Source organism: Halichoerus grypus, chromosome 2 (assembly GCF_964656455.1).
Source record: "Halichoerus grypus chromosome 2, mHalGry1.hap1.1, whole genome shotgun sequence".
NCBI lineage: Eukaryota > Metazoa > Chordata > Mammalia > Carnivora > Phocidae > Halichoerus > Halichoerus grypus.
Window position 1 is genome coordinate 183,920,842 of NC_135713.1, and position 25,779 is coordinate 183,946,620.

General features: G+C 60.3%; 1 protein-coding gene across 20 annotated transcripts in view; it reads right to left on the reverse strand.

Moving 5' to 3' along the window:
* CACNA1G (calcium voltage-gated channel subunit alpha1 G) overlaps nucleotides 1-25,779 on the reverse strand; it is a 61,633-nt gene that overhangs the window by 12,332 nt on the left and 23,522 nt on the right. For 3 of the 20 annotated variants that reach the window (XM_036076266.2, XM_036076288.2, XM_036076279.2), the window contains exons 10-26: nucleotides 20,399-20,550; nucleotides 19,416-19,601; nucleotides 19,202-19,316; nucleotides 18,962-19,117; nucleotides 16,058-16,126; nucleotides 14,484-14,568; nucleotides 14,206-14,402; nucleotides 12,944-13,375; nucleotides 11,950-12,050; nucleotides 11,620-11,743; nucleotides 9,782-9,850; nucleotides 9,450-9,634; nucleotides 8,446-8,572; nucleotides 6,724-6,849; nucleotides 6,174-6,263; nucleotides 5,278-5,491; nucleotides 3,349-3,402 (exon numbers count right to left, since the gene is read on the reverse strand). In XM_036076266.2, the coding sequence (XP_035932159.2) occupies nucleotides 3,349-3,402; nucleotides 5,278-5,491; nucleotides 6,174-6,263; nucleotides 6,724-6,849; nucleotides 8,446-8,572; nucleotides 9,450-9,634; nucleotides 9,782-9,850; nucleotides 11,620-11,743; nucleotides 11,950-12,050; nucleotides 12,944-13,375; nucleotides 14,206-14,402; nucleotides 14,484-14,568; nucleotides 16,058-16,126; nucleotides 18,962-19,117; nucleotides 19,202-19,316; nucleotides 19,416-19,601; nucleotides 20,399-20,550 (2,482 nt within the window). The remainder of the gene's footprint in view (nucleotides 1-3,348; nucleotides 3,403-5,277; nucleotides 5,492-6,173; nucleotides 6,264-6,723; nucleotides 6,850-8,445; nucleotides 8,573-9,449; nucleotides 9,635-9,781; nucleotides 9,851-11,619; nucleotides 11,744-11,949; nucleotides 12,051-12,943; nucleotides 13,376-14,205; nucleotides 14,403-14,483; nucleotides 14,569-16,057; nucleotides 16,127-18,961; nucleotides 19,118-19,201; nucleotides 19,317-19,415; nucleotides 19,602-20,398; nucleotides 20,551-25,779) is intronic. The other 17 variants (XM_036076268.2, XM_036076290.2, XM_036076291.2 and 14 more) reach the window with 11 other exon arrangements.

Consider the following 25,779-nt stretch of genomic DNA (forward strand, 5'->3'; position numbering starts at 1 on the left):
TGAATACAATTAGGTTAGAAAAAGTGGTTCCTTATTAGCCCCGTTATTAGCTGAGATAATGCAGAGGAGGGGTGGGGAGAGCCCCCCCCTTCCCTGTCCCCCTAGTCTGACTACGTAGGCAGCCCCAGGCCAAAGGGAGCTGCTGCTGCCACCTCTGTCTTCTGGCCTCGCTCTAGCTGTCTGAGGGCAGGCGGGCTGGGATTAGCCTGTGACCCTCCTCCAGGCAGCCCGGAGCAAAGAAGGCGACAGGGCAGAGGCAGGGCATGTTGCTCAGAGTGACAGGTGCCGGGCCCCTGAGGTCTGCCCCTCCAGCCCCGGCCCCCATCCCAGACCAGCAGGTGCCGAGGCTGCCAGAAATCCCAAGGGTCCCAGGGCCAGTCTGATCGGCATGCCCTTGGTCAACCCCTTTGTTTCACGCAGGGAGGGAACGAGGCCCCGCACAAGGGACTTGTCCGCACATTGTGAGGCCGGGATGGAGCCAGGACCGGAACTCCCACCCGCATCTCCCGCCAGCCGCCTGGTGGGTTTAGACACGAGGACTTGCGGCCTTGCCCCAGAGGGGCCCTTCGGAGAATTTTCCCAAAGGCTCTCGCTCTTAGGCTTTGGATGATGCCACCCAGCTGTGGCTCCCCAGGCCTGGGTTCTCCAGGCAAGCCCCTTAGCTCAGAGAAGTCGAGACCTCCCGGAGTAGCCTTGGACGGGGCTGCTCCTCCGAGGGCTCCGGCCATAGCCCATCTTCCCGCCGCCCACCAGTAGGAGCTGCCTTGGGCTGAGCTGGAGAGTCGGGGGAGGGGCGCCCCCAGGACTGCCCAGCCCCCAGCCAGGGCAGGAGCCGGGAGAGGAGCAGGGACCACATGGCTGTGAGTGAGGACAACAGGCGCAGGCAGTTAGTGGAGCCCAAGGCACAGCCAGGGCAGAGGGTTTGCAAAGAAGAGTGGCAAGGAATAGGCGGAAGGCAGGGGTCGCTCCCAGGGACGCAGGCCCCCTTGGCAGAAGCCACACCTTCAGCTGCCGTGGCCAGGCCTGATCACGGGGTCCCGGTGGAATGAGAGAGGTTGAGGGGACGTAAGCGCCACAGGGGGCCGACAGGAGCGCAGTGGATGTCAGTCAGTGACCCCGGTCCCTCCCTTCGCCTGGAAGCTGGGCTGGACCCAGGTGTCCTGTCAGGCCCATTTCCCTGATAATCAGTGAGTCTTTCCTTCTCTCTTTCCCGGGGGTCTGGCTGGCCCCCTCCTCTGGGAGCAGCACCGAGTGGGAGTAGAGCTGGCCGGGAGGTGTGGTGCACGGGGTGGGGATGGGGGGTTCATTCTAGCTGCCCCAGACTAGGGGGTGCGACTTCATACCCATCACACAGCTGGGTAGACCACGCATCATCATCGCCATCCCATGGCAACGGATTGGAAATGCAGATGTTCAGGTCCTCCCCTAGAGCACTCCAGGAGAATTTCTAGGGCGGTGCTCAGGAATCTGTGTTTTACTATGTTCTTCAGGTGGTTCTTAGGCACACAGCAGTGTGAAAAGCTCTACTAGAGACCACACAGAGCACCAGGTTTGGGAAAGAGGGGTCTGGGAGTGGTCCGAGCCCTTGCGAGGGGTCTCTGAGTCTTCATCACCAGCTGGAAAGGTAAGACACACTATTGTCATCAGGGGACGTGCCTGTAGGTGCCAACGGGAGCATGGTGGAATGTGCCCAGAATGGGGGTGCAGCGTGAGGATAACACAGATGTGGGGCATTGAGTGGGTGTCTTGGGAGGAGACCTTGGGGCCAAGAGGTGTTAATTCCTGGTGGAGAAGCTTCTTTGGACTAGCCCTATGCTAGGGTGGTATCGGGAAAATGAGCAAGTGTGGACACTCCAGTCTTCAGATCAGGTGACCCTATAAGGGAAAAGCTGAAGCTACTTCCTCCTCCCCTCCCCTCCCCCCTAACACATCAGGAATTTGTGTACAGCCTGACACAGAGACGTGGGACCCAGGCAAGACAGACACGAACCTGCCGGAGCCTCCTGAACCCCCAGACAGATAGATGGTCTCTCAGTGCCAAACACCAGAGCTCGGCACCATGGGGACAGAAGACATCAATCCTCAGGGATGGCCTCCCAAATCAAGGCTCAGGGATACCCTGAGCCCTCACAGATCAGGCAGCCCAACACCTAGAGGGCAGCATCTGCCAGAGTCTGGCTTCTGGGGGAGCGCAGAATAGTGGGGAAAGGTGCAGCCTAGTGGTTCCCAGCCTGAAGTCCCAAGTCCTCCGCAGCCCAAGAAGGCAGCCACATGGGGGTCCTTATGTCCTTTTCAATACTTCTAAAAGCTTAAAAGAACTCATACCTAGGCCCATGTTAAGACCCCACAGACCAGCTTAATGGCAAGAGGGTCTTTCTTTGCTATCGTTCCGTGAGAAACCTTCCACAGCTCAGAAGCTCTGGTGAGCAATTAGATGTGCCTTTGATTAGCAAAAGCAGTGAAACAAAGTCATTACTGAGGTGCACCTAACTTCAAAGGCAGGCTCTTAGAACATGGGGTCTGCTGGAGGAGACGATAAGGGGAGCCCTTGGGGATGAACAGATTGGGAACCACTGGGCAAAGACATCAGAGGGTGGAACGAGGCCCTGCAGCCCTGTCCCAGGCTCCCCTGAGCCTCTGACCCTCTGCCTGGGGGCCGTGTTGGGGGAGCAGTGGCCTGAGGACCAGGGGAGGACAAGCAGGACCAGAGCCTTCCCAGGGACACGGCTCTCAAAGACAAGGACCCAACTCACCCCTGAACCTTTGGCTTTCTGGGGGGAGAAGCTTGCAGCTAACTCAGGCCTTCGATTCCCAATCCTGCTGTTTGTAGCGATGACGTGGCCACCGCGATTACTTGACTATTAATGAGTCTGTTCAATTATTCATTGTTACATTTTTAAAACAAATCCTTTCCCTCTCTGCTCCTCTCATCCCGCTTGCTTGGATCAAAGTCTCCCCTTCAGACAAAAGGAGACGGGAGAGATTTGCAGCTCTAACAATCGAACGGTGTGACACGGGGGAGGAGCAGGAGTGGGAACGGGCTGCAGGGGGCTGGGCAGCTGGGCCCTTGGAAGCCCTGCAGGGAGAAGGTGCGTCCTCCAAGAGGTATGGGAGGAAGGAACGTGCAAGACCGTCCCCTTCCAGTCCGGCGTAGCACAGGCCTAGAGGATGACGCAGAGCCCGGCGCCCCAGGGACCCTCACTCCCTCACCCCAAGAGGATGGAATCAATGAGCCAAGGAGGGGGGAGCAAAGAGGACATCGCGGCACGCATGAGGCGGGCCTGGGGGCAGGTAGGGCCTGACTGCCCCCGGGCCTCGCCCTGGAACCCACAACCCCAGACGCAGTACCTGGCGCCGCGCTGGATGAGCTGCCGGAAGCAATTACATCGTCCAGCATTAGATCTAAAAGAACGAAACACGACATTGGTCACTGGCCGGACCAGGTGGGCTGGGCAGGGCCCCCTCTAAGCAGCTTGCTCCCCCTTGGCTCCAACCCTCGCTCCACCTATAAATGGGATGCCCCGAGCACGGGTGGCTGGTCCTGAATGTCCAGCCCCAAACTCCAGGCCCAGGGCACTTGAGGAAGATGAGCCATTGGGCCAGCTCCTCAGGGTCACAGGGCAGGGAGACGGAGTCATAGGGAGGGGCAGGCAGCCTGTCATCAGAACAGATGTCCACTCCTACCCACGCCTCGGCCTGGGCAGCACCTGAGATAGCTCCAGACCCCAGAAGGGAGCCAGCTGGTCAGGCAGGGCCACAAGTGCCTCCTGCCAAAAGAATTCCACCTGGAGAGGTCCTGCCACTGAGAAGGCAGACTGCAAGGAGGGGCGGGGCGGATGGAGCTGGGGTGCTGGCGTGGCTACTGGGGGTGGTGCACCTGCTCAGCTTCAGACATCCACTGGGAGAGCCCAGATGGGGCCCCTACCCCAGAGTCAAGCAGGGGGCGTGGGGCATGGGCGTTGAGGATGTGGGACGTGGAGAACTGCACCACCCACCACTGCCCAGAGGTCAGTATCTCCTCGCCATCGCCATGGGTCCTGAGGTCCTGCCCCACCTCCCCCGGCACAGGGAGCTCTGGGTCTGTCCCCCCTCCACCAGCCCCAGCCCCTCCCCGCCCCCTCCCCTCGCTCCAGGTGCCCCCCACAGGTAGCAGGAGAAAGGGCCAGGGGCAGAGCGGAGGGAGGGGCACCGCGCCCGCTAACCCCTTTGTTGGTACTCACATTTCAACAAACCAAAGGGAAAACTCAGAGCACTGCACACATCTTATTGGCGTGAGGAAGACGGTTTTTGAAAGGGCAGAGAGAAGGGAACCCCGTGGACCAGACAGAGACAGACACACAAAGCCTTAGAGAAACCCACGCACAAAGATACTCAGCGAGACGTGGGCCGTGACTGAGGGAGAGTCGCAGAGATTATGGAGTACCAGACAGACGGACAGGGACCCGAAGACGGGGAGACAGGTGCAGACACACCTGGAGAAACAAAGGGGCTCCCGCGCCTGTTCCTTCTCTCGAATTCTTCCTGGAATCTGTGTCTTTTCCCTTAGTCTTGGCCTACCCCTGGCCTAAGAGCATGAGGAGGGATGGGAGGGGGCCTCCCCCAACCAACGCCAAGAGATGTTGGAGATCCCAGGTGAGGGGGCTGAAGGGTCTAAGGCCAGAGAGTCGTGAGCTTAGAATTCCTATAACCTCACACCTTCCCTGAGAGATTTTTCCCCACTCCGGCTTGGCAAAAAAAAAAAAAAAAAGACAACCAGGAACCAGGAAGCCATGGGCTTTTGCTGGAGATAGGGAGAGAGAGTGGGTCTGGGGTTCTCTCACGCATTATCCATTTGTCGGTTCTGCAACTATAGACCCTAGGCAGGCACAGGTTCGAGGTGCTTGCTCCCCAACCCAGGGGCAAGCGAGTCTGGCGCCTGGGCCAGTTCCTGGGTCTCTGGACACCGGCAGGCAGCAAAGTAGCAGGATTCTCATCCCATGAGGCTCCTCTGAGAGGCTAGCTGGGAGAGGTCGTGCATCACCTTCCGCCTGGCATCCTCTGAGGAGTATGATGCTGAGACCCAGGGAGCCCCGCAGGGTGGGGGTCGCTCCCCCTCCCCCATGGGGCTGAACTGGTCTGCTTCATGCGTGCTCTAAAGGCTGACATGCTCTTGAGGGGAAGGAGGTGAGGAGGGGGGTGGGAGCACCTTCTCCCGGCCCCCTGCCCCAGCCCCTGGTCCCCTGCAGTCACAAGGCCAAGGTCAAGCACGACTCAGAGAGATGTGGAAAGACTACCGACCAGCCATCTGCTTCTCCTTACTCCTTCTCTTTTTCTCCAGTCTCCGTAGACGCTTCTCCTCCCGCCGCCGAGACTCCTCCTCCTCCTGGTGCTGCCGACACTTGTGGAAGTTCTCCACCACCACGCCCACAAACATGTTCAGGACAAAGAAGGCCACAATGAGCAGGAACGAGATGAAGTACAGCAGCATCCAGGGGTTGTGGTTCATGATGGGCTGGTGGGGATCAGGAAGCACAGGGGGAAGCATCAGCCTGAGGATGCGTCACACCCGGCTGCCTCGGGTGCTGCCCCACAGCCTGGTGTCATTAAGATGCGGTCTGCAGGCTTTGTTAGCTACAGGGCCCCAGCAGGTGATCTAAATGAGTGATGTGGCTTCGGTGTTAGACAGTAGGGAGGGGTGGAGACTGTGGCAAAGTAGAGGGGTAGGTATTCTATCCAAAAGGAGAAGCTGCTTCCTTGTTCCAGGTAACTCCTGCCCCAAGGAAGGCAAACCCTATGTTCCCAGATCCTTAGACTAATCCTGCGCAGGCCCAATTTCTGCATTTTCACGTGAAATCCACCAATTTTTAGATGTTTGCTACTATTCAAAAAAGTGTAAATGTGTTGCAATCTAATAAAACACATAATCCTGCACAGGCCCAATTCTGGATTTTTGCATGAAATCCACCAATTTTTAGATGTTTGTCACTATTCAAAAAAGTGTAAACATGTTGCAATCTAATAAAGCACTCTGGGATTTGGCCCGCAGGCGACCAGTCAAAGCCTCTGCTGTAAGGGGTGAGGTCTCTTTGATGGCATTTTGCCAACCAGCCTCCCTCTTTCTGTCCAGGGCCTGCACCCCATCATGCCTAGAGCGGCCTGAGCCCAAAGGTGGATCCTGCCCACCCCAACCCTACCTGTTGGTCCACACCCACAGCATCCAGCCCGTCGTACATGATGTCCACCCAGCCATCCTTGGAGGCCAGCACGAACAGGGACATCAGGGCCTTGGGGGAGGGGAGGAGGAGAAACCATCTGAAACCTGGGATGTGTGGCCAAACCAACCACCACCTGTCCCCAGAGCACCTCCTGGCAGAGCACCTCAGGGGACCCTCGCTCTTCAGAGGTCAGGCCCGAGTCACTCTGGGCCCTATGAGAGCTCTCTGTCCCAGGGCTCCGTGGCTCGTGTGAAGCCAGAGAAGCCCTGGGAGATGATCAAGGCCTCTGAGCAAGGGACACCAGAGCCCTGGAAATCCAGAAAGCAACACCAGGCCGGGTCTGGGAAGCAAAAGTGAATGAGCGATTTCATCTTCTACATGGCTCTGTGTTTGCGAACACCAAAGAAGAGAAGGCGCTGACGATGCTGGCAAGTCAGTTGCCCTGTGCGCATCGTGACGCGTGGACTCTTGTCCTCTCTGGATGCCTGCCACCGCCACCCCCACCCCCACCTTGGAGCGTGGAGCTCACCTGGCCGAGGTTGTCAAAGTTGTACTTGTGCCGGACCCACCGGTAACTGGCCTCGGCACAGTCAGACTTGTTGGTGATGTTCCTGGTGTCCTCGCCTTGGCATACGAAGAACTTCCCTTTGAAGAGCTAGATACGCACACGTGGAGAGACGGAGCCGAGTGAGCTGTGGCCACAGGAAGCCCTGAGCTCCCCAGCCCCACCCCTCCCACACAAGTTCTGGGGCCCAAGAGCTCCCGGCACACCCTGGCGGAGGACCCGGTGCACGGACAGGAAACTCCCCTGCAGGCACCCCTTCCTCTGGGCTCCTGGGAGAGACCCAAGGAGAAAAGGAGAAAAGGCCAGCAGGGCAGGTGTCGGGGAAGGATGAGGTGCGGGGTGGGGGGGAACGTTCACTGGTTTTCTACGAAGGGTGAAGCCAGTGGTTCTCCGAGTGGGGTCCCTGGACCAGCAGCATTGGCATCATCTGGGAACATGCTAGAAATGCAAACTCTTAGGCCCACCCTAGACCCACTGAATCCGACACTCTGGGGGAGAGGCCAAGCGACCGGGTTTAATGGTGGGGGCAGCCTAGGTATTATCGACTCCACTTGACAGGTGAGGAAAACCGAGGCTCAGAGAAGTAAATTCACACTCAGCTAAGGTTGAATACCCTGTAGGTGGCAGAAAAGGGGCTTGAACTCAGGTATTTCTGACTGGAAAGCTCCCTCTCATCCCGGAACAGATCAGGCTATGACTGCGGGTGGGGAAGGGAAGGGAGGGCCGGGAGGACCAGGAGGCCTGGGCAAGCCGCTGAGAATGGACCTAAGTCCACTGGAAAAGCCCAGGACTGGGCTCCCAGTGGTTCCCTCTGCTCATCCAAGCCGGCTGGAATGAAGGAGGCGGAAGGGGCGCTGGGTGTGCCAAGAGGCACCACACAGCGTTGGCAAATGTACACCAGCCTGGTCCCTGGGGCTAGAGAATTCTAGGAAACCAGGGACAGCCCTCTCCCCAGGGCAAAGAGGACACTCTGGGAAGCCAAAGGACGGGAACGGGAGGGGCAGTAGCCACCCGGGAGCTCCCCCGCCGCCGCCGCCGCCCAGACAGTTGGCTGTCTACCCTGAAGCCGAAACAGCTGGAGCCAGGGGGTTCTGGAAGGCTGGGGTGGAGGGGCTCCCCGGCTCCTGGGGGCGCCTGCTGACTCCTGCAGGCGGCTCCTGATCTTTTTCTCCTCCGAAGCCAGTTTCCTCCCCGGGCCAGAGGCCCAGTTTCCCCAGCAGCCCCCACTTCCTGCCTCGTCTGGGGTCTGCACCCTCCTGCCTGCCAGCTCGCCGCTAACCTGGCCCAGCTGTCTGGGCCCTGGATCCCCAGGCCTGGCCTGCAGCCCGCTCCGCTCAAGCAGGGGGGAGGGGTGGGGACCCCGGAGCAGACCGGGGCCAGGGCAGCGTCTGTTCTCCAGAGTGCAGTGTGGGAGGGGGGCAGCAAAAGCAGTCTGCAGCTGCCCTAGGTCAGCGGCCTCTCTGAGGCCCTCGTCCCCTTCAGGGACCTCTTCTAGGCTCCTAGTTTTCTGCAAAACGCCCCGGAGGCAAAGGCGCTTGAGGCCTAGGGCCTCGAGGGAAGGGTCCCTGTTTATTCCTTTCTGGAATAAAGACAGCAGCAGCAGCTCGAGCCTCCACATCCAAGGCCCAAGAGGAAGGCCACACCTCGGGTTTCCACCGCCCCCTGGCCCCCAGATCCCCCACAAACCTGCACCCCCAGGATGCCAAAAATGATGAAGAAGGCACAACAGATGACCACGATGTTGCCGATGGGTTTCAGCGAGGACATCAGCGTTTCCACTACCAGCTTCAGCCCCTGGGCCCGGCTAATGACCCTGGGGAGGGACAGAGGGGAATAAGAGGGGTTCCCTCAGCTCGGAAGCTCCCTTGTCCCTTGCCCTGCTGTCCCCCCTCCCCCACTGATCTGGGCTCACTGGTCCCCATCCTGGACTCTGGCCTTCTGGGCTCCACGTGCAGAGCACTTCTCTTTGCACGGGATCCCTGCCATGGGGACTCCCACCCCCAATCTCTCCAAATGGGATGCAGACACCCCCACCTCCCCATGTTCCCCCTCTACTCCCAGATGTCAATGTATGACCTGATGGGGCTGGGGTGGGGACTCAACTCAAGGGAGGCGGGACCCAGGGACGCAGTGTGTCGTGGGGACAGGGAGACCGACTTGCAGGGGGCATGGAGGGTGCAGGCAAGGAGGGGGAGGGGGTGGGTCAGTCAGTATTGTCTCCATTCGTGGAAAGTTCTGACATGGGAGTGGGGGGTGGGTGGAGAGTGATGGTGGGAGGGTCTCCTGAGAGAGCAGATTCCCTGCTAGCAGGGTCAGCTGGTGGGTGGTCCCTGAGAGGTGTGTGAAGGCGGGGAAAGGAGTCTGTTACTTCACCAGGGAGGACGGTCACCCCCAATGGTGCCACCCAAGGGAGACCTTCAGCTGGAGGATATGAAGGCCCTGCCTGTGACCTCTTACATCGGGGCCTGTCCAAGGTCAGGGGCACGCTAGCCCTGAGCCGTCTGTCCTGTGGGGAGGGTCACGCTGGGGGCGTGCTCAAGGAGGGAAACTCCTAGGGCCATGGTTCAAGCCAAGCGATGCCAGGGCTCCCTGTGGGGGTCACAGGCGGGAAGCAGGGGCTCGTGGGGCTCTCGTTCCCCTGCGGGGTTGTTGGTGCTGTCCCTGAGGGGGGCGCCGGGCTGGGGGCACACCTGAGTGGGCGCAGTGTCCGCAGTAGCCGCAGCACCCTCAACATGCCCAGGATCTTGGTGCCGCTGTCGGAGACCATGGACACCAGGATGTCGATGATGGAGATGAGCACCAGCAGCCCGTCGAGAATGTTCCAGCTGCTACGCAGGTACGCCTGCTCCCCGAAGCACCAGCCCAGCGCTACCACCTGGGGACGCCCGCTGCATCACTGTCGCCGCCGCCTCCCTGCGGTCCCCAGCCCCGTCCTCCGACTGTGGTCAATCTCTCCAACCCCTTGCCCCCCCGCCCATGCCAGGAACCAGGGAGCCCCAAAGCAACACCGACCCCCCATCACCTTCACGGTCATCTCTGCCAGAAAGACTGCAGTAAAGATGTAATTGGAGAGGGTCAGGAAGATGCGTTCCTGCAAGAGACAGCAAGCAGGTCTCGCCCACTAGGACCCCCCTTCGTGGGCCAGGGCTGCTCTGCATACAGAAGCCAGGAATTGCCTCCAACATTTGACTCAGGAAAACGGCCCCCACCTTCCCCAACAAGGCAGACAACCTCTTCTCCCCAGACCTCTCCCTCTCCCTCTCTCTCTCACACACGCGCACACACACAGCAAGCACCAGGCCCCCTGACTCACTTGCAGCTCTGTGGACAGTCTGAACAGCACTGCCTCCCGCCCCCCGAATGGCCTGGAAGGAGAAACGTTCCCCCCAACAGTGCTGTCATCTGAGCCCCATATCTCAGAGACCCTCCAAACTGGAGCAGGGTTTACCTTGACCTCTGACCCCCCTCATCCTACTCTCCGCCCTTCTCCCCGTACCTGCTTTCCCTCTGTGTGGCCCAGAAATGGAGCCACAGGGCAAGCAAGGAGCCTGACTATAGCCTGTGTGTCCCCTGGCACCACATTTATGGGGGCATGGGTGGGGGCAGGGCGGGAAAGCAGGTGACCTGGTCCCCTGATATCTGTAGGCGGAGTCCATCCCTGGGTGGCAGGGAGAGGGCTGGGGAGGTCTGGAGAGGCAGTAGGCAGAGCGTGAGTGTCAGAGAGAGAAACAGAGGAAGGGAATGAGAGAAGCGGGCACAGGACAGAGTGAGAGGTAGAGGCGCGGAGGGCAAGAGGGGGGCTGAGATATGGTGACGGAGGCAGAGGGCCGTGCAGCAAGGCCTTGGGCAGGTGGCGGACACAGGAGCTATGTGACCAGCCGCCCTTGCTCCAGCCCACACAAGCCCCAGGGGTGGGGGTCCCCTCACGCACCTATTCCCAGCCCGGCCCTCCATTCAAAAGGGTCCCTCTGTCCCCACCCTGGCCCTGCTAGAGCTCACCACAACGGAGACTAGGAGCCCAGGAGTGCTGAAATCTGAATGGCAGTGTGGGGGAGCAGTGAGGAGGGGTGGGGGGCCACTCTGAGCGAGTGGGGCAAGATGCCGTGAGGGGCAAACACTGTCTGGGGGTAGGGGCCTATGATGCCCTGCTGGGGAGAGACAGCTTCCGGAACCAGCTGGGCCCGTCCTGAAGAGGTTGGGTCCCTGGGCATATGTCCAGATACTCAGGCCTCTGGCCCTTCCTCTCCTTCTGAGGAGGACTAACAGGTTCACAGCCAAGCAGAAGTGACGAATGTCCCCACTAACGTGCCTCAAAACCTACTTGTGACCTGGCAGGACCAAGAGGATCGAAGGGCATCTCCCTCTCCCCCACTCTACATTGCCCATGGGGTAGGCTGGGCAGGACGTCTTCCCCCATCAGGGCAGAGGTCACGGGCGAAACCCAGACCTTCTGTAGGGAGGAGGGGAAGCAAGACCACTCAGCCCAGCCGGGGCCTCTCCTGCTGTTCGCATCACCCCAACACTCGCCGACTCCCACCGGGGCCCCACAGGTCTCTGGCTCCCGAGCACGCGCTGTCTACTAATAGCTGGGATGCACCGGGGCTCCCCGGTAAGGAGCAGGCCCCCCCCGCACCCCCAGCTTGGCTGCTGTATCACAGAAGGGAAGTGGAGGCAGGGGCGGGAGAGGGACACGGCAGGCAGCCCCGGGTGCCAGGTGCCAGGGAGGCCTAAAGGAGACTCCTGGTTCCCTCCCTCCGTGTCGCTCTGGGCCTCCCCGCCCGCCTCGCTGGCTCCGTGGGCGCTAACCCAGGAGGCGGCTGGCACTCAAACAGCCACCGAGCTTAGTCTTTGGTGACTCACAGCACTGTGGGGGTCGATCTTGGGACGCTCCATGGCGATGGTGATGCAGTTGAGGAAGATGATGACAAGGACCACATGGTCGAACATCTTGTGGGTGATGATTCGGTGACATAGGAGGCGGAACCTGCTGGAAGACAGGCAAATGCTGGGCAGGAGGCGAGCAAGGCAGCAGTGAGAGGCCTTGCTCGGCAGCCCCCGCCCCCCTCCTGGGCTCTCCCAGCCCGGGGCCCCTCCCTCACTTGCCCCTAGGCCAGGGGACACTTCTAGCCTCCCTGGGATGGTGTCACGGGGTCATTCCCCAGGAGGAGAGGTCAGGGACCTCCTGCTCACCTTGACTGAGGAGGGAAGATGTATGCGGACCAGGAGTCTCGCTCGCGGCAGCAGGCCGGCAGCCGGGCTCGGACCCACGCTCTCATCCGCTCCCCTCTGCTCTGTAGAAGGATCACAGGACTCGTGTGCAGGCCCGGGCCCCCAAATCCCCCGAGCCCACCCTGCTCTTCATCAGCAACTCCATGGCCCTCACACCCTGTCTAGCCTCTCCCACTTGGCTCAGCCCTCTGCCGTGCTTCTCTTCCTTTATTCCTAAGACCCCCATCTCCCTGTTAGCCCCTTCTCGTCCCCTGAGCATCGCTCATCTCCTCCCTCCTCCCTTGCACCCCCTCTCCCAGGCTCTCTGCCTCCAGCCCGGCCCCACATGCCCTCCCTGTTTCCCTCCCCACTGGGCTTGGAAGCCGTATCAATTATCAAACATTGTCCCCATCACAGCTGTCTGTTCAAAGACACACCTGGGACCAGGAGACACTAGCCCCTTCTCCTCACGTGCTAACCCTGAGGCCCTGGGTCCCTGTGCCCCATCCCCAGGGTTAAAGGTGGTGGTGAGGGGCCCGGGGGAGGGGTGAATGGGTAAGGGCGGGTGTGAAGTCAAGGCTTGCGATGAGGTCCAGATGAGAGAGGGGGATGGGGAGGGCATCAGTTTGGAGAGATGAGTGATGGGTATTTCTGAGTCACAGGGGGAGGGCCATGAAAGATTCATACACATCTGCCCAAAACCATTCATATCCACCAAGGACCGCAGCGCCGCAGCCCCACGGGTGACGAGGATCTGCAGCTCGGTGGGGCGGGCATCGGGAGGAAAGGGGCAGTTTGGAGCTCAGCTTCAGGGTCGGCACCCCTTGAGATCCCCTGGGGCGTGATGGGGCGTGATGGTAACTCCCTGAATGCCACAGAGCCGGGAGGGGCTTGTCCAGCCCGGCGCCAGGTCGGGCACAGTTCCCCTCGGTTCAAGGTCAGGGGTGAGAGCTCACTGTGCCCACAGGGGCCTCACCAGGTTGCCCTCGTCATCGCCATCGTCCCCATCCAGTGGGGGGTCGTCGGGCCGCAGGGCCCGGGCCAGGCGCCCCGAGGCCGACTTGCCATTGCAGTCCTGGTGCTCGGAGGCTGAGCTGCGGCCACTGGCCGTGCGGTGCAGCGCGGGCACCCGCAGCGTGTCCGGCAGGTCAAAGGAGTTCTTGGCCTCCCGCTCCAGGGAGCCCCCGCGGCGCCGGTTGCTGCCCGCCGGGCTGGCCCTCTCCTCTTCAGAGCTCTCCTCCTCGTCCTGGCTCTCTCGGCCCTCGCCCGACAACAGGGACCGCCGCTCCCCGCTCGGGCTCCTCCGCTTCAGGCTGGGGGCATGGCCCAGGCTGTTCCGGCTGGAGCGCCTGCTGGCCCAGCTGCTCGCTGCACTCCAGGGGCTGTGTGGAGAGCTGCGGGTGCTCGGCTGGGGGGTGGGGGAGCCAAGAAGAGGGTGGTCGCCACCAAGACCTCCCAGCCCCGCACCCCCCTCCCATGCATGCTGTCTCCTGTGAGCCTCCCCAGCATCACATCGGGTATAGAGGTGTGAGCAGGAGCCCTGGACCAGACGCCTGGGTTCCGATTTTTTACTCCAACCAGCTGTGTGACCTTGGCAAGTTACTAAACCTCTCTGTGCCTCAGTTCCTCGTCTGTGTATGAGATATGACACTAGGACCTATTCTTCGTTCAGTTGACTGGCAGTATAAAAAGATGGCAGGAGCATGGGCCCTGACGTTGGCTCCTGGATTAAAGTGCTGGCTCAGTCACCTGCTCACTGCAGAGCTTCCCACAAATCAGTTTGGCAATCTGAGACTCAGATCCCCATCTCTAAAATGGGGATAATAATGATACCTACGTCATAGGGTTGCAATGAGGATTCAATGCATTTAGAATATTTATGAGCAGTATCTAGAACAGAGCCTCGTCCAGAATTACTAACTGCATGGGGTTTGCTGTGCTTATGATGAAGTATTAAGAAGGTAAGGACTGCCCCCTCTTCCAAAATGCAACTCAGAGGTTGAGCTTCACACAAGGTCGCCGAGTTAAGGGACCAAAGAATAGGATTAGAACACGGCTCTTCTGCCCCCCGAGTCCAGAGCTCTACGTCTGCCTGCATTACTAGACCTACTGACTTCCCTGGGGCTTGTCAGGCCTATGGCTCAGAGGCTGTCCCCTTGGGCCTGTCCACTTCCCTCCTCTTTTCCCTCCTGACATCTGCGCATCTCCCACCATCCGGCACCCACATGCACCCCATACCGGTGACTTCATCTCATGGGCCGCCCCTGGCTCAGCAGACCCGCTGCTGCTGGTGCGGCGGGAGGCGGGGCCCGCCACTTCAGCCAGGCCGGTGCTGGAACTCTTGGGGAGCGACATGGGTGTGGCGGCCGTGTGGATGATAAGAGGCGGCAGCAGGTTCCTCCGCAGCTCCGGGTGCTCCCCCAGGGACACCACTGCTGAGGGAGAAAGGGAGAGACCCTGAGTCCACTCAAGGCTGGCCCAGGGCCAGGGGCAGCACCCGCGGGGTAGATACTCACAGGCCATGGGCTTCTTCCTGTCCCCATTGCCATCCAGGCTGGGTGAGAAGAAATCGGGCTCCGATTCGGACTTGGTGGCATCTCCCTAGGTGGGGGAGCAGCAGGACATTAGGGTCCCAGCCGGGCAGGGGTTAGTGGGATGGACTGAGGTCTCCCTGTCTCCACACACACACACCACATACAGGCTACAGGAACCAGCAACCACGGCACGAGGCATGCACTGACGCAGGCCAGACCACGCAGGCGTGGGGCCCAGAGCTCCCCAGGGCCCCCGACACCTCTGCCTCCCACCAGCCACACCTCTGAGAAGGCCACGGCTCACCCCATAGCCCACAACACAACCAGCCAGGCTGGAACTGGCTCCAGGAGGGGCTGAGAGGAGAAGGGAGAGTGAGCCGGGCAGGGGGGTGGCAGAGGCCAGAGGGAGCTGGGGACCTAAGTGAAAGGGTCACTAGAGCCTAAATTCCAATTTGTGCCCTCTGCTTTCCTTCCAAGGCTGCCCTCCCCTGGGCCTCAGACCTGAGGACCCCAGGAGGCAATTAAAAGACCCCAGACAGAGCAGCTCAGCCCAAGGAGGTCACTGTGGGCCCGCTGCTTCGTGCCCTGGTCTCCCCCCAGACCCCGCCCCTTCCCCTGGCCCCATTTGTACCTCTGTCCCCGTCTCTGGGGCAGTTTTTCCTTCTTAGCAGGTCAGTAGGTTCCCCAGTAATTACACACTTCTCCTTAAGAAGTTATTAAGAAATACTTGACTGCTACTTTTGATAAGGACATAAATATTGTGTAATTGGCATCTCAGGGGATCATTTTCATTAACTCAGTTTACATCCCTAACGAGGCCTTTAATTATCGAGCGGGAACTCCAGGGGGCTGCTCGGGATGCACAGCACGGTAGGGTCCCGCGGGGATCCTGGCTCCGGCCCTCTATTCCAGCGCCAGAGCAGGAAACGGCCGAGCACAGGCTGGGTGTGGGGGCCAGAGGAGGAGCGTGTCCCCGAATACCTGCTGGCCCTCCCAGGAGGCCAGGGGGCCAGAGACGTGGAAGTGGATTCAAAATTCTGGTACCTTCCGGTACCTCCACCCTCACATCCTCCCAAACACTTGTCCTGAGCTGAGGCAGCTTGTGGGGTCTCCAATAGGGGCTCGGGGCAAGGGGGAGGGGAGAGAGATGGGGGAACACGGTCTGCGGCCACGGATCCCGAGTCCACGGAGGCCCGACGACTCGGACTCCTCAGGGACCTCAGCGTCTCACGCACACGCGGTGTCCCCGACACGTGCACACAGAGGATTCTAAGTCCCTTCCTTCTCCCGCCCCTCCACCGGTCCGGCGGGGGACGGGAACGATGCCCTTTGCCGGTGGATGGGGGCAGAGGCAAGGAGGCTCCTCCTCTCGATGTCCTCGGCAGGGGAGGGAAGGGACTTGAAATCGAAGCAAACCTCACGACACCAGTGACCAGCACGACTACTAGAGTTGCACAGCAGCTGAGCGTGAACACGAGCACAGAGACGCGGAGGCAGAGTGGGGGGCGCACAGGGCACGGGGAGGGCGGCATGCCGACTCATGATCGCGTACCTACCCCCTGGGAGTCGACAGGCAGCTGAATACAGCTTAACTGTCCACTCGCATCTTCCCGTTTGCTGATTTCCTACAGGGAGACGGGGAGGCAGGGGACGGGCGCTGGTCACAGGCGCTCGGGCTTTCAGACATCAGCAGTGTCGAAAGAGGATGAAGAAAAGGATGGTGCAAACCAGGCAGGGGTGGGAGGGGGACGAGACACCGGGGGTAGGGGAGGAGGAGAGAGGGGACAGAACGGCCTTCCAGAATTCAGCCACAGGCCCTCGGGCCAGAATGAATCTGAAGGGTGAGGGCAGAGGCCACGAAAATGGGGAAAAGGGCGGGGAAGGGAGACCGAGCCCTCCCCCCGGTTAATCCTAATAGTGACAGCTACGGTTCACTGGGGTGCCAGCCCTCCCGAAACTGCCTTATGAATACCAGCTTGCCTCTCGCAAGGTGGGAAGGAAGTACCACCAATGTCATCTTAGAGGAGGCACCTGAGGTTTGGAGAAGCTAAGACAACCGTCCCAAGGCATGCAGAGAGTGAGAGGTACATCTGGGCCTCGCACCTGAGTCTCCAGCTCACCTCTTACTGGCCCCGCACTGGCAGGGGGCTTGGGGAATGGGCAGGGAGGGTGGGAAGGAGGAGGGGATGGAGCCCGAGGCTGGCAGGAGGCTGAAGGCTGGGAGCTGGAACAGGCCTCCCCACTCCCCCACGCTCAGCCTGCATCCCTCCAAATCAGACCGGGTCCAGCTGCTCCCACTGGGATGGGATGTGACAAGTAACACTGGGATGACAGCTATGATGTTGTTTAATATCAATTAATGGCCTCACACAGGGCCTGACGCCTGTTCATTTAATTAAGTGTGTGGATGATAAATATACAGGGATTCAGGGCGCTGCCCCCTGCAAGTCGGGCAATCAAAACTGAGCCAGCCCAGCCCCCTGGGGCTCCTCCCTCTTACCTCTTGGCAGGGTGGCAAGGCCAGCCAGGGGCTACCCTTGAGCCCTCCTGCTAGTGATGCCCCACAAAACGGGGGCGGCCGCTTCCTCTACCGAGGTGGGTTGCCTCGTTTGTGAGAAAGCCGGCCATCACAATAGCAAAAAGCAGCGTCTCCTGCCAGATCGCGGGGCTCCCTCAAAGCGACATGCACAACCCCCTGAAACTCGTACCCGAGAGGGCAGGTGCTTCTGGAAGCATCCAGGTCACCGGCATTGAGTGACTGACCCTCCCCTCCCTCACCCAGGTGTTGGCCCACCACAGGCAGGACAGCGGGCAGCTGGTGCAGCCCCTCCCGTGGGCACTCCAGGGCCATGCCCTGCCTCCCCCACCCCCACCCCCTGAGGGGGGTTGATCCGGGCCTCCTTTCTCCATCCCACCCCAGACCTGAAGCGCCAAGCCCTGAGTGGGACCCTCCCCTACAGGCACCTATGCTCTGCGGGTTGAGGAGGCTGCGGCCCCCGGCCCTACCCCGCCCCGCTCAGGCTGGGGCAGCCACGGCCCCCAGCAGGGCCAGAGTGACCTGCCTTGTTCCCAGCAGCCCACTTCGCTGCTGCCTAGCAACCAGGCCGGCTCCGCAGCTCTCCATTTAGCCAGGTGTTTTCTGAGAGGGGCGGCGGCGGGGAGGGGGCTGTCTGCACGGGGCACCTCCAGGCCAGCTGAGGGGAGAGGGACAGGCTCGGGGTGTTTTCCCTTTCCATCCGTGCAGTTCCTCAGGAATTTTTCTGAGGACATCTTAGCCGTCGGGAACGGTGGTTGGGAAGGGGCTGCAGGACCCCCATCCCCACTCAGCATCTCTTCCCAGAGGCTGAGAGCAGTAACAGAGTGGTGGGTATCCACGGGGATCCTGGCTCCCATGGGAGCACAGTGGCACCCCTTAACTTTTCAGGCCCATGGAACCCCCAAATAAGTGCCTTGTGCCTCCCCGCACCAGAGGTCCCGCCATCCCCAAAGGCAGGGCGCACTTCCACCACCAGCTGCCCTCGCGGCCAGCCCGTGGGAGGAAATGCCATCATGGATCACTACCGAATTTGCACGGCTGGCAGCAGGCGAAGGCCGCTGTGGGACGGATGCCCCCGCACCCCACTAGCCCAGCCGGCCTACGGGGAACGGCCCTCCCTCGCAAAGCTGGGAAAGAGTCGGAAAATAGATTTTTGTTTTTCCACCGTGTGCCGAGTATTTATAGACCAGGCCGCAGCGGGAGTTTCCATCCGGGTCATCCGGAGAGAACTGGACCAAGAGCTTCTCTACGCCCAACCTGGAGCATTTCTAGGTTGGGTCAACCTGCCCGTGAATGATGCCCGGAGGCCGGGCCGGCCCGGAGCTCGGGGGAGAGGGGCAGAGCAGAGAGAGAGGAGCGGCATGCCGCCCTTCAGGCAGAGGCTGAGCCCTGGCACAGTGAGGGCAGGATCAATGCAAATCAATATTAATTGATGACGCTGCCTGTGACGAAGGTGATGGAGCCTGGGCTGGAAATAGGACGCTCATCTCTGCCATGCCGGCAGCTAATTGGGCTCATTTCTCACCCTGGGCAGCTTAGCCCTGCCCGGGCCCTGGTGGCATCTTCATCAGCTCAGCTGGAGCTCAGATGACTTGCACACATGCTTCCCCCACCCCTCGGCTCCGATGGGTCCCCTCCGGATGTCCCCGAGAGCACCTGTGCTCAGGATCCAGCTGCACCTTCTGCCAACTTCTCCAGCTCCCTGGGGAGGGTCTAGCCAACTTCGATGCTGAAGCCCGCTCAGCAGCTAACCTTGGCCCCAGGGATCCCCCACAACTACCCTGTCTCCCCAGGGCTGAGGGGCTGCCTGAGACCTGGAGCCTTCTGCCCTAGCCCCCCACCCCCACCCCAACGCCAGCCCGATGGGCACTTTTTGCGAGACCTCCCAGGCCACCACAGCACACGGCTGCAGGCAGGGGGTTACCTCCGCCTGGAAGCCCTCCACCAGAATGGCGACGAGCAGATTGAAGAGCACGTAGTTGCCAAAGGTCATGAGGGCAATGAAATAAAGAGCAGCCCAGGATGACGTGGAGGCCATTCCGTTGTAGAGCACCTTGTTCCAGTCCTCCTGGGTCAGGATCTGCGGGCCGAGGCTGGGGGTCAGCGCCTTCGCCAGGGGGCACCTCCCCCACCCCCGTCCACCCCTGCCTGGTTACCCTGGCACCTGAAAGACGGTGACGATGGCCCAGAGCAGGGAGTCAAAATTCTTCCGGTCCGGCAGCGTGTCCCCGTCCCGCTCCGATGCAAATTTGCAGCCAAAGAGATGCATGCCCAGGATGCTGAAGACACAGGAGCCACAAGATGGGGGTCAGGGCAGCAGCACCCCCTGCCCCTCAGGCCCTCCTCCCAGCCGGCACGGATGCCGCACCTGCCCTCACCTGAAGATGAAGATGAAGAGCATGAGCAGCATGCAGAAGGTGGCCACGTTATCCATGGTCTTCATGAGCACCACGAGCTGTCGCTGCAGTGCCGGCAGGAAGCGCACCAGCTTCAGCACCCGCATCAGGCGGAAGGTCCGCAGCACCGACAGGCCACCCCCCTGCTGGCCCACGATCTCCCACACGCTGCAAGGAGGGCAGGGAGCCTGAGCCCCTGCGTGCTCTCCCTCCCCTGCCCCTCCCTTCGAGAGGGCCTGGCAGCATCTGAGGGCCTGGACAAGCCCGCACGGCATGAGGAAGTGGGGCCCAGGGGGGCCCCTGGGCCTGCAGAGAGGAGCCCCTGAGATGGATGGAGGTGACAGCTCCAGCCCTCTCCACCCCTCCAGGCCCGAGATCACACCCTGGCAGCAGAGAACTCTCTCCCAAATTCCGGCCAATGCAACGGCATCCAGTTATGGAATATTTGCTTTGTTCTTGTCTAATGAAATCTAAAGCCAATTCCAGAAAGCAATAAAGCAGCTCTCCTGGCCCCAGGCCTAGGGGGACGGAGCACTTTCCCAGGGTCTTGGAAACCCTAAAGCAAGTTGCGGGTGTCTGAGATGGTTTCCAAGCACTTTGCAAGCAGGGACAGCAGGCTGGGCCTCACACCTCCTTCAACTCCTCAGCAAAGCCAACTCCCCAGTCCTCACTCACCCCGGGCCTGCATGGGGTCAAGGGCAAGAAGTAGAGAGAGGAGAGAGGAGGCTGCACAGGGGTCCGGCCAAAGGAGACGCGAGGCCAAATTCGGCCTGAGCAAGGTAGGGCCGAGAGAGGCTGGAGAGGATCACCCTCCACTGGGGGGGCGGGGGGAGCGGCAGGGCCTGGGGGCCGGGGGGGCCTGACTCCAGACCCCTCCACCCCAGAGGCACAGGTTGCGTGACTTCTCGCCCCAGCCGCCCCACGGGCATTCCTCCAGGTGAGAGGTGGTGGAGGGGCAGTCATACCTGATGACAACAATGACACCATCAAAGATGTTGTAGGGGTTCTTGATGTAGCCAAAGGGCCCGTACACCAGCAGCTTCAGCAGCATCTCCAGGGCAAAGAGGCTGGTGAAGACGATGTTGCTGATTTCCAGAGCGTTGGTCAGCTCCTCGGGCTGGAGGGCGGGGCAGGGGAGGAAGCAGCCCAGGCTCATCCCCGAGACCTTCATCCCTGTCCTCCCTAGCAGAGGGCCACGGGGAGACGAGCAGCAGGACTGGCAAGCTGGGGCTGAGTGGGCGGGTGGGGCGGGGGGCATGGTGGTGGGGGATGCTCAGGCATCGGAGAAGGACCCTCCCCCGAAGGGTCCATGAAGAAATGCACTCAGGGGAAGCCGCCACACCAAATCCCAGCTCTGGGTCTCAGATCCCCGGGGCCACAGACTGGCGGGAAGACTGAACGGTAGGTCCTGCCCACCTCCCGCGAGGACCCCCGAGACCCACCTCGTCCTGTGCTGCCGTGTCAGTTCGGCAGGCCGTGGCCGGCAGCCCAGCAACGCTGACCCGTGTCAGAGGCTGATTGTCAAGGCCCCACCCGCGTCCCCAGACACACAACCACACGCAAAGGCACACGTGCTCCACGATTACTCCGTGGACTTGGCAGCCTTCTCCTGGACAACTGTCGGCTACGGCTGCTTCCTTCCAGACACATGCACGCACTGCACACCCCCACACACTGCACATACAAACACACGTGCACTCACAATCACACGAACAAGCAGGCACACGCACGGGCGTGCAAACACGCTGAGGGGCAGAAGGGAGACTCCTAGAAGGGTTGTCACGGACAAGGCGGCACCTGGAGCAGCTACCTGAGGCTGGGACACCTGGGTGAATTCCCAGCCTAATCCCCGTCAACTCACGGGGTGACCTGCAGCACGATTCTCAGCCTCTCTGGCCAGATGTAAAACACCCATGGTAATTACTTCTATGCTTCTGCCCAGGGGCTGAGAATAGGACCAAGGACACATCCTAGAGAGGTCATCAGAAATGACAAACTTGGGGCACCTGGGCGGCTCAGTTGGTTGAGCGTCTGCCTTCAGCTCGGGTCATGATCCCAGGGGCCTGGGATCGAGCCCTGTGTCGGGCTCTCTGCTCAGTGGGGAGTCTGCTTCTCCCTCTGCCTCTCCCCCTGGCTTGTGCTCTGTCTCTCTCGCTCACTCTCTCTCTCAAATAAATAAAATCTTAAAAAAAAAAAGAAGAAGAAAAGAATTGACAAACTGGTGCTATTCCAGCTCACTAGTCACCTCCCCACCTTCCTTCTGTCAATATTAAGTGTCTACTGTATGCCCAGCAATGCATCAGATGTTAAAGGAGCTACAAACACATGCCCACTATGCTTCCTGCCTCCCAGGAGCCCAGAGTCTCGCTGGAAACAGGTTGTACACAAAATAGCTGAATAACACAAGAGGCCTTAGATACTTAGATGCCAAAATAAATGATCCAGACAGTAAATCCAAGAGTCTAAGGGAGAGACCATGAGGGAGGAACACACTGGGAAAGCCTTAGTCAGGAGGCCGCACTTGAAATGGACTCTGAAGGGTAAGTGGGGTCTCTCCAGGGAGAAGGGCGCAGAAGGCATCACAGGGCAGAGCACAAGGAATGAGCCATGTCTGGGGACAGAGAGAGGGGCAGGGCTGGGCTGAGGGCTGGAGATGCAGGCGGACACATGGTTGGCTCAGTGGAGCCCACTGCCTACCTAATGGGGTGTCTCCATCCCCCAAAAGCCCAAGCTTCAAAGCAGCTCAAGAAGTTTGAGTTAAAGTAAATAAGCAGATGAAGCCCTTAGTCCATCAGCCACCTCCCCCCTGTTTACCCAGCTGCCTCACCTGGTGGGTGGCCCAGGGAGGTCACCCAAGCATGGAGCCAGGCCTGGGCACCACCAAATGTATCCTAATGGTGACTTTGTGTGGCCAGCCTGGGTAGGAGGTGGGGAGACCTGGAAGGAAGGGCCTTCTGACTGGCAGGTGAGGAGTGTTTGGGGGTCAATAGCTACTCAGGAGAGAAGCTCTCAGCCTGTGCTTGGGTTCTTTCCAAAGGCAGGCCTGGAGGGCAGAACCAGGGTCAGCAGGCAGGGCTGAGAGCCAGCTGCGGGGGCCAGTGTGGCAAGGAGCTCATGGGTCCAGCAGATCTCAAGCAAATCCTTGCTCCCCAGACTGCAAGTGGGGGCTGGCGGGGGCACTACCACCTGACCTAGTGAATGGGGTCACAGAGAGGTAGGACCTTGGATCCCTCCAGCATTAGCACAGTGCAGGTGGTGGGGAAGGGGTCACTGTCAGGGCAGATAAAGCTCAGGGCTCAGACCCCTCCTGACTAAGTGGATCTCCGCTCTGTGCTCCCAAGTGCCATCTGCCAGGGAGCCATGGTCAGCGAGCCTGCCTCCCCGTCACCCTGCCACCTGCCCAGCTGTCCGTTCTTGGGTTGGATAAAGGTGATAAGCACAGACCGCACGGGTGCAGCGTTTGGTGGGTTCCCAGGCTCACCCTGTGTCTTACCTCACGCCGTCCACACGGCGGCCCCGGCACCTTCACTTTACAGGTGAGCAGAAAGGTCAAAAGATGGTGAATGACCGGTTCAAAGTCACAGGGCAGGGACAACCAGGGAGTGCGACCCAATCCCAGCTCATTCTGACCCTGATAATACTAGGCAGTCAGGATTCACACCCACCCCGGGTGACAGCAAGAGGCGTGTGAATCCCGACACACGGATGGACTGAATTCATAATGTGCTTTCCAAAGTACATAAAATTATATTTCGCATGAACTTAGATGTATGAATAAAGAACACGTTGATTTGAAAACACAGCCGAGGTGCACTTACAATGGGTGAATTCTACGACATGTAAGTGATGCCTCAAAAAAAAGGGGCCAAAAATAAAAATTGATAAAACGTTTTTTAAAAAGTAGCTGAAAGCACAGTAGCTTTTGGTATCTCGAATTGACTCCATCAGTGACTCTTAGAAGCACACCCAGCGCTGGGCATGTGGGGGGGGTGGGTATTCCCGGCATTTCCTGATGTCATCCAAGGGGGTCGCAACAGTCTGTTCCTGATGGCTCTTGGCTCATGGACACCTGCTCACCGACCGGGAGCCTCATCAGAAAGATAGCACAGGGCTCCCCCAGGGTCTGCATCATCAGTCCTGGTTGAGGGGGTGACAGCAAAGGCTGGGGCCCCTACCTCACCCCTCCAGGCAGCTTTGGGACTGGAGGAGCAGGGGGAAAGGAGAACGGGGCACTGTCCCTCAGCCTGCCCTCCGCGCCCCCCCCCCCGCACACTCTCCCTGCACATACCTAAGGGCAATGCCTATTTCCTCCCAGGGCCCCGGTATCCCCTCATAATCCATGGGAAAAGGCACTCCTCCCTGAGACAGGTCTGCCCAAGTTACTAGATTGGAGGCTGGGCATGTTCTGCAAATGCAGGAAGAGGACACAGAGACACAACTTAGCAACACGGTTGCCCCAGGGACCAGAGCCGTGATCACAGCTGCTGCAGCAGCAAAGGGGAGGGAGCCCACATCTGCGAGGCCCCTCCCGGGGTGCGCCAATGGCTGATCCCTCCCTCCCAGCATTTCATTTCCTCGCGGCGTCCGAGACAGCCAGGTAAACTGAGGCTCCGAGAGGTGTGGTAACCTGATGGAGCTGCTTAGGAAGGTATGAGCAAGGCCCGCACCTTCCCTTGCATCTTCCCACGATGCGCACCGCCGCCCCCCGCAAGAGAGAACCCATGCAGCTGCACACAGACCCGACAGCTGGGCACCAGCCCCCTCCCTGACTCGCTCGGGCAGCCAGCAAGTCCCTTCTCAGGTCTGGACCATATCCTCCCTTCTGTTCACAGACCTCAAGACCCCTGAGCTTCTCCCACCCGGGGGACCCAGGCTCTTCTCTGGGAGGATGCTAACTGTAAATGCCCCATCTCCCAACACTCCCCCTCCCCTCAGCCTGTCACCTTGGAGCAACTGTAGCCCCCCATAAGCTGCTCCAGACTTCTCAGGGCCAGGACTCCCCTGAAACCCATCGCACCTCCAACGACCAACCCTTAACGGGCCCACTGTGCACAGCACACTGGCGATCAAAGCATGGGGTTAAACCAGAGTGTGGGAGGCCTGCCAACTCTGAGACTCTCTACCTGTGTGACCTTGGGCAGGTCCCTTAACCTCTCTGATCCCCAGTGGCCTCTTCTGCTAAACAGGGTAGCATCACCTCATGGCCAGGCTGCTCTGCAGAACACAGCAGTTAAAGACCATGAAAACACCCAGCCAAGAAGCACGCTCAGGCAGCCCCATGGGCACCGACAGCAGAAGCGGACCGCACACGTGGCAGGACGGAACACCTGCAAGGCTGCACCAAGCACCACGCTGGGGGCAAACCCCGGGAGCACCCCAGGAGCTCAAAGCCAGCTGAGACCAGTGTCAGTGAGGAGAAGAGCCCCGTGGAGGGCGTCCCCAGTGGAGGGCAGCATGAGCAGAGGTGCAGAGGAAGGAATGCACGGGGACCAAGAATCCAGTGGTTCTCCCAGGTCAGAGGGTAGGAGGGGTCCATGGGGGACACGGCTGCAAGGTGGGCAGGGCTCAGGCAGGATGGCCTTGACTCCGCTCCACCACCCGGGCTGGACTTGCCTCTGCTCACAATGCCGCTACTGGGGCTTCTAGGGCTCGGGAAGAGATGTGCAGAGCGGCGTATTAAGATTCATCTGGCTGCAGTGCTGGCAGCATGCTGATGGCATGGAGAGACGGCGGGATGGAGACCGATTAGGGGCAGACTGCAGTGGTCCAGGCAGGAGGCCTGGGAGCTGGCTCCGGCACACAGGGAAGGCGAGAGGCGCGGACGAGCCGGGCGACCGCGGAGCAGAGGCTCGTACGGGTCACCCCAGCCCTGCCCCCTCTTCTCAGCTCCCACAGCTCTGCTGACCTGGAAATCTCTGCTCCCCAATTCTGACTCCTTGGTTCACTTCACCTCGGCTTTTGACAGTCTTGCCTGCTGCACCCTCACACCCCGGAGGGGAGGTCCAGGCCGGGCCACAGCGATGGGGTAAGGGTCACTGGGACCTCTTCCCTCCTCCTCCTCCTCCTCCTCGTCCTCCTCCTCCTCCTCCTCCGAGGGCAGTCAGGAGACACCTGGGGGGCAGGTGGTTTCCAGGAAAGCCCACAGGCTTCCCCATACAGATCATGGCCTCGCTCTTCGGAGCAAGGGCGAGATCTCCTTCCAGCCCCTCATGCCCCCTGGGGCCCAGTGCCCCCTAACCAGGGGTGTCTTTAGCCCCTTCCCACAATCTCCTGTCAGGCTCCTCAAAGCCGCCCCAAGTAAACACACAGGCAGACTACACAAGGCAGCCCCAGCGCTCACTCAGCT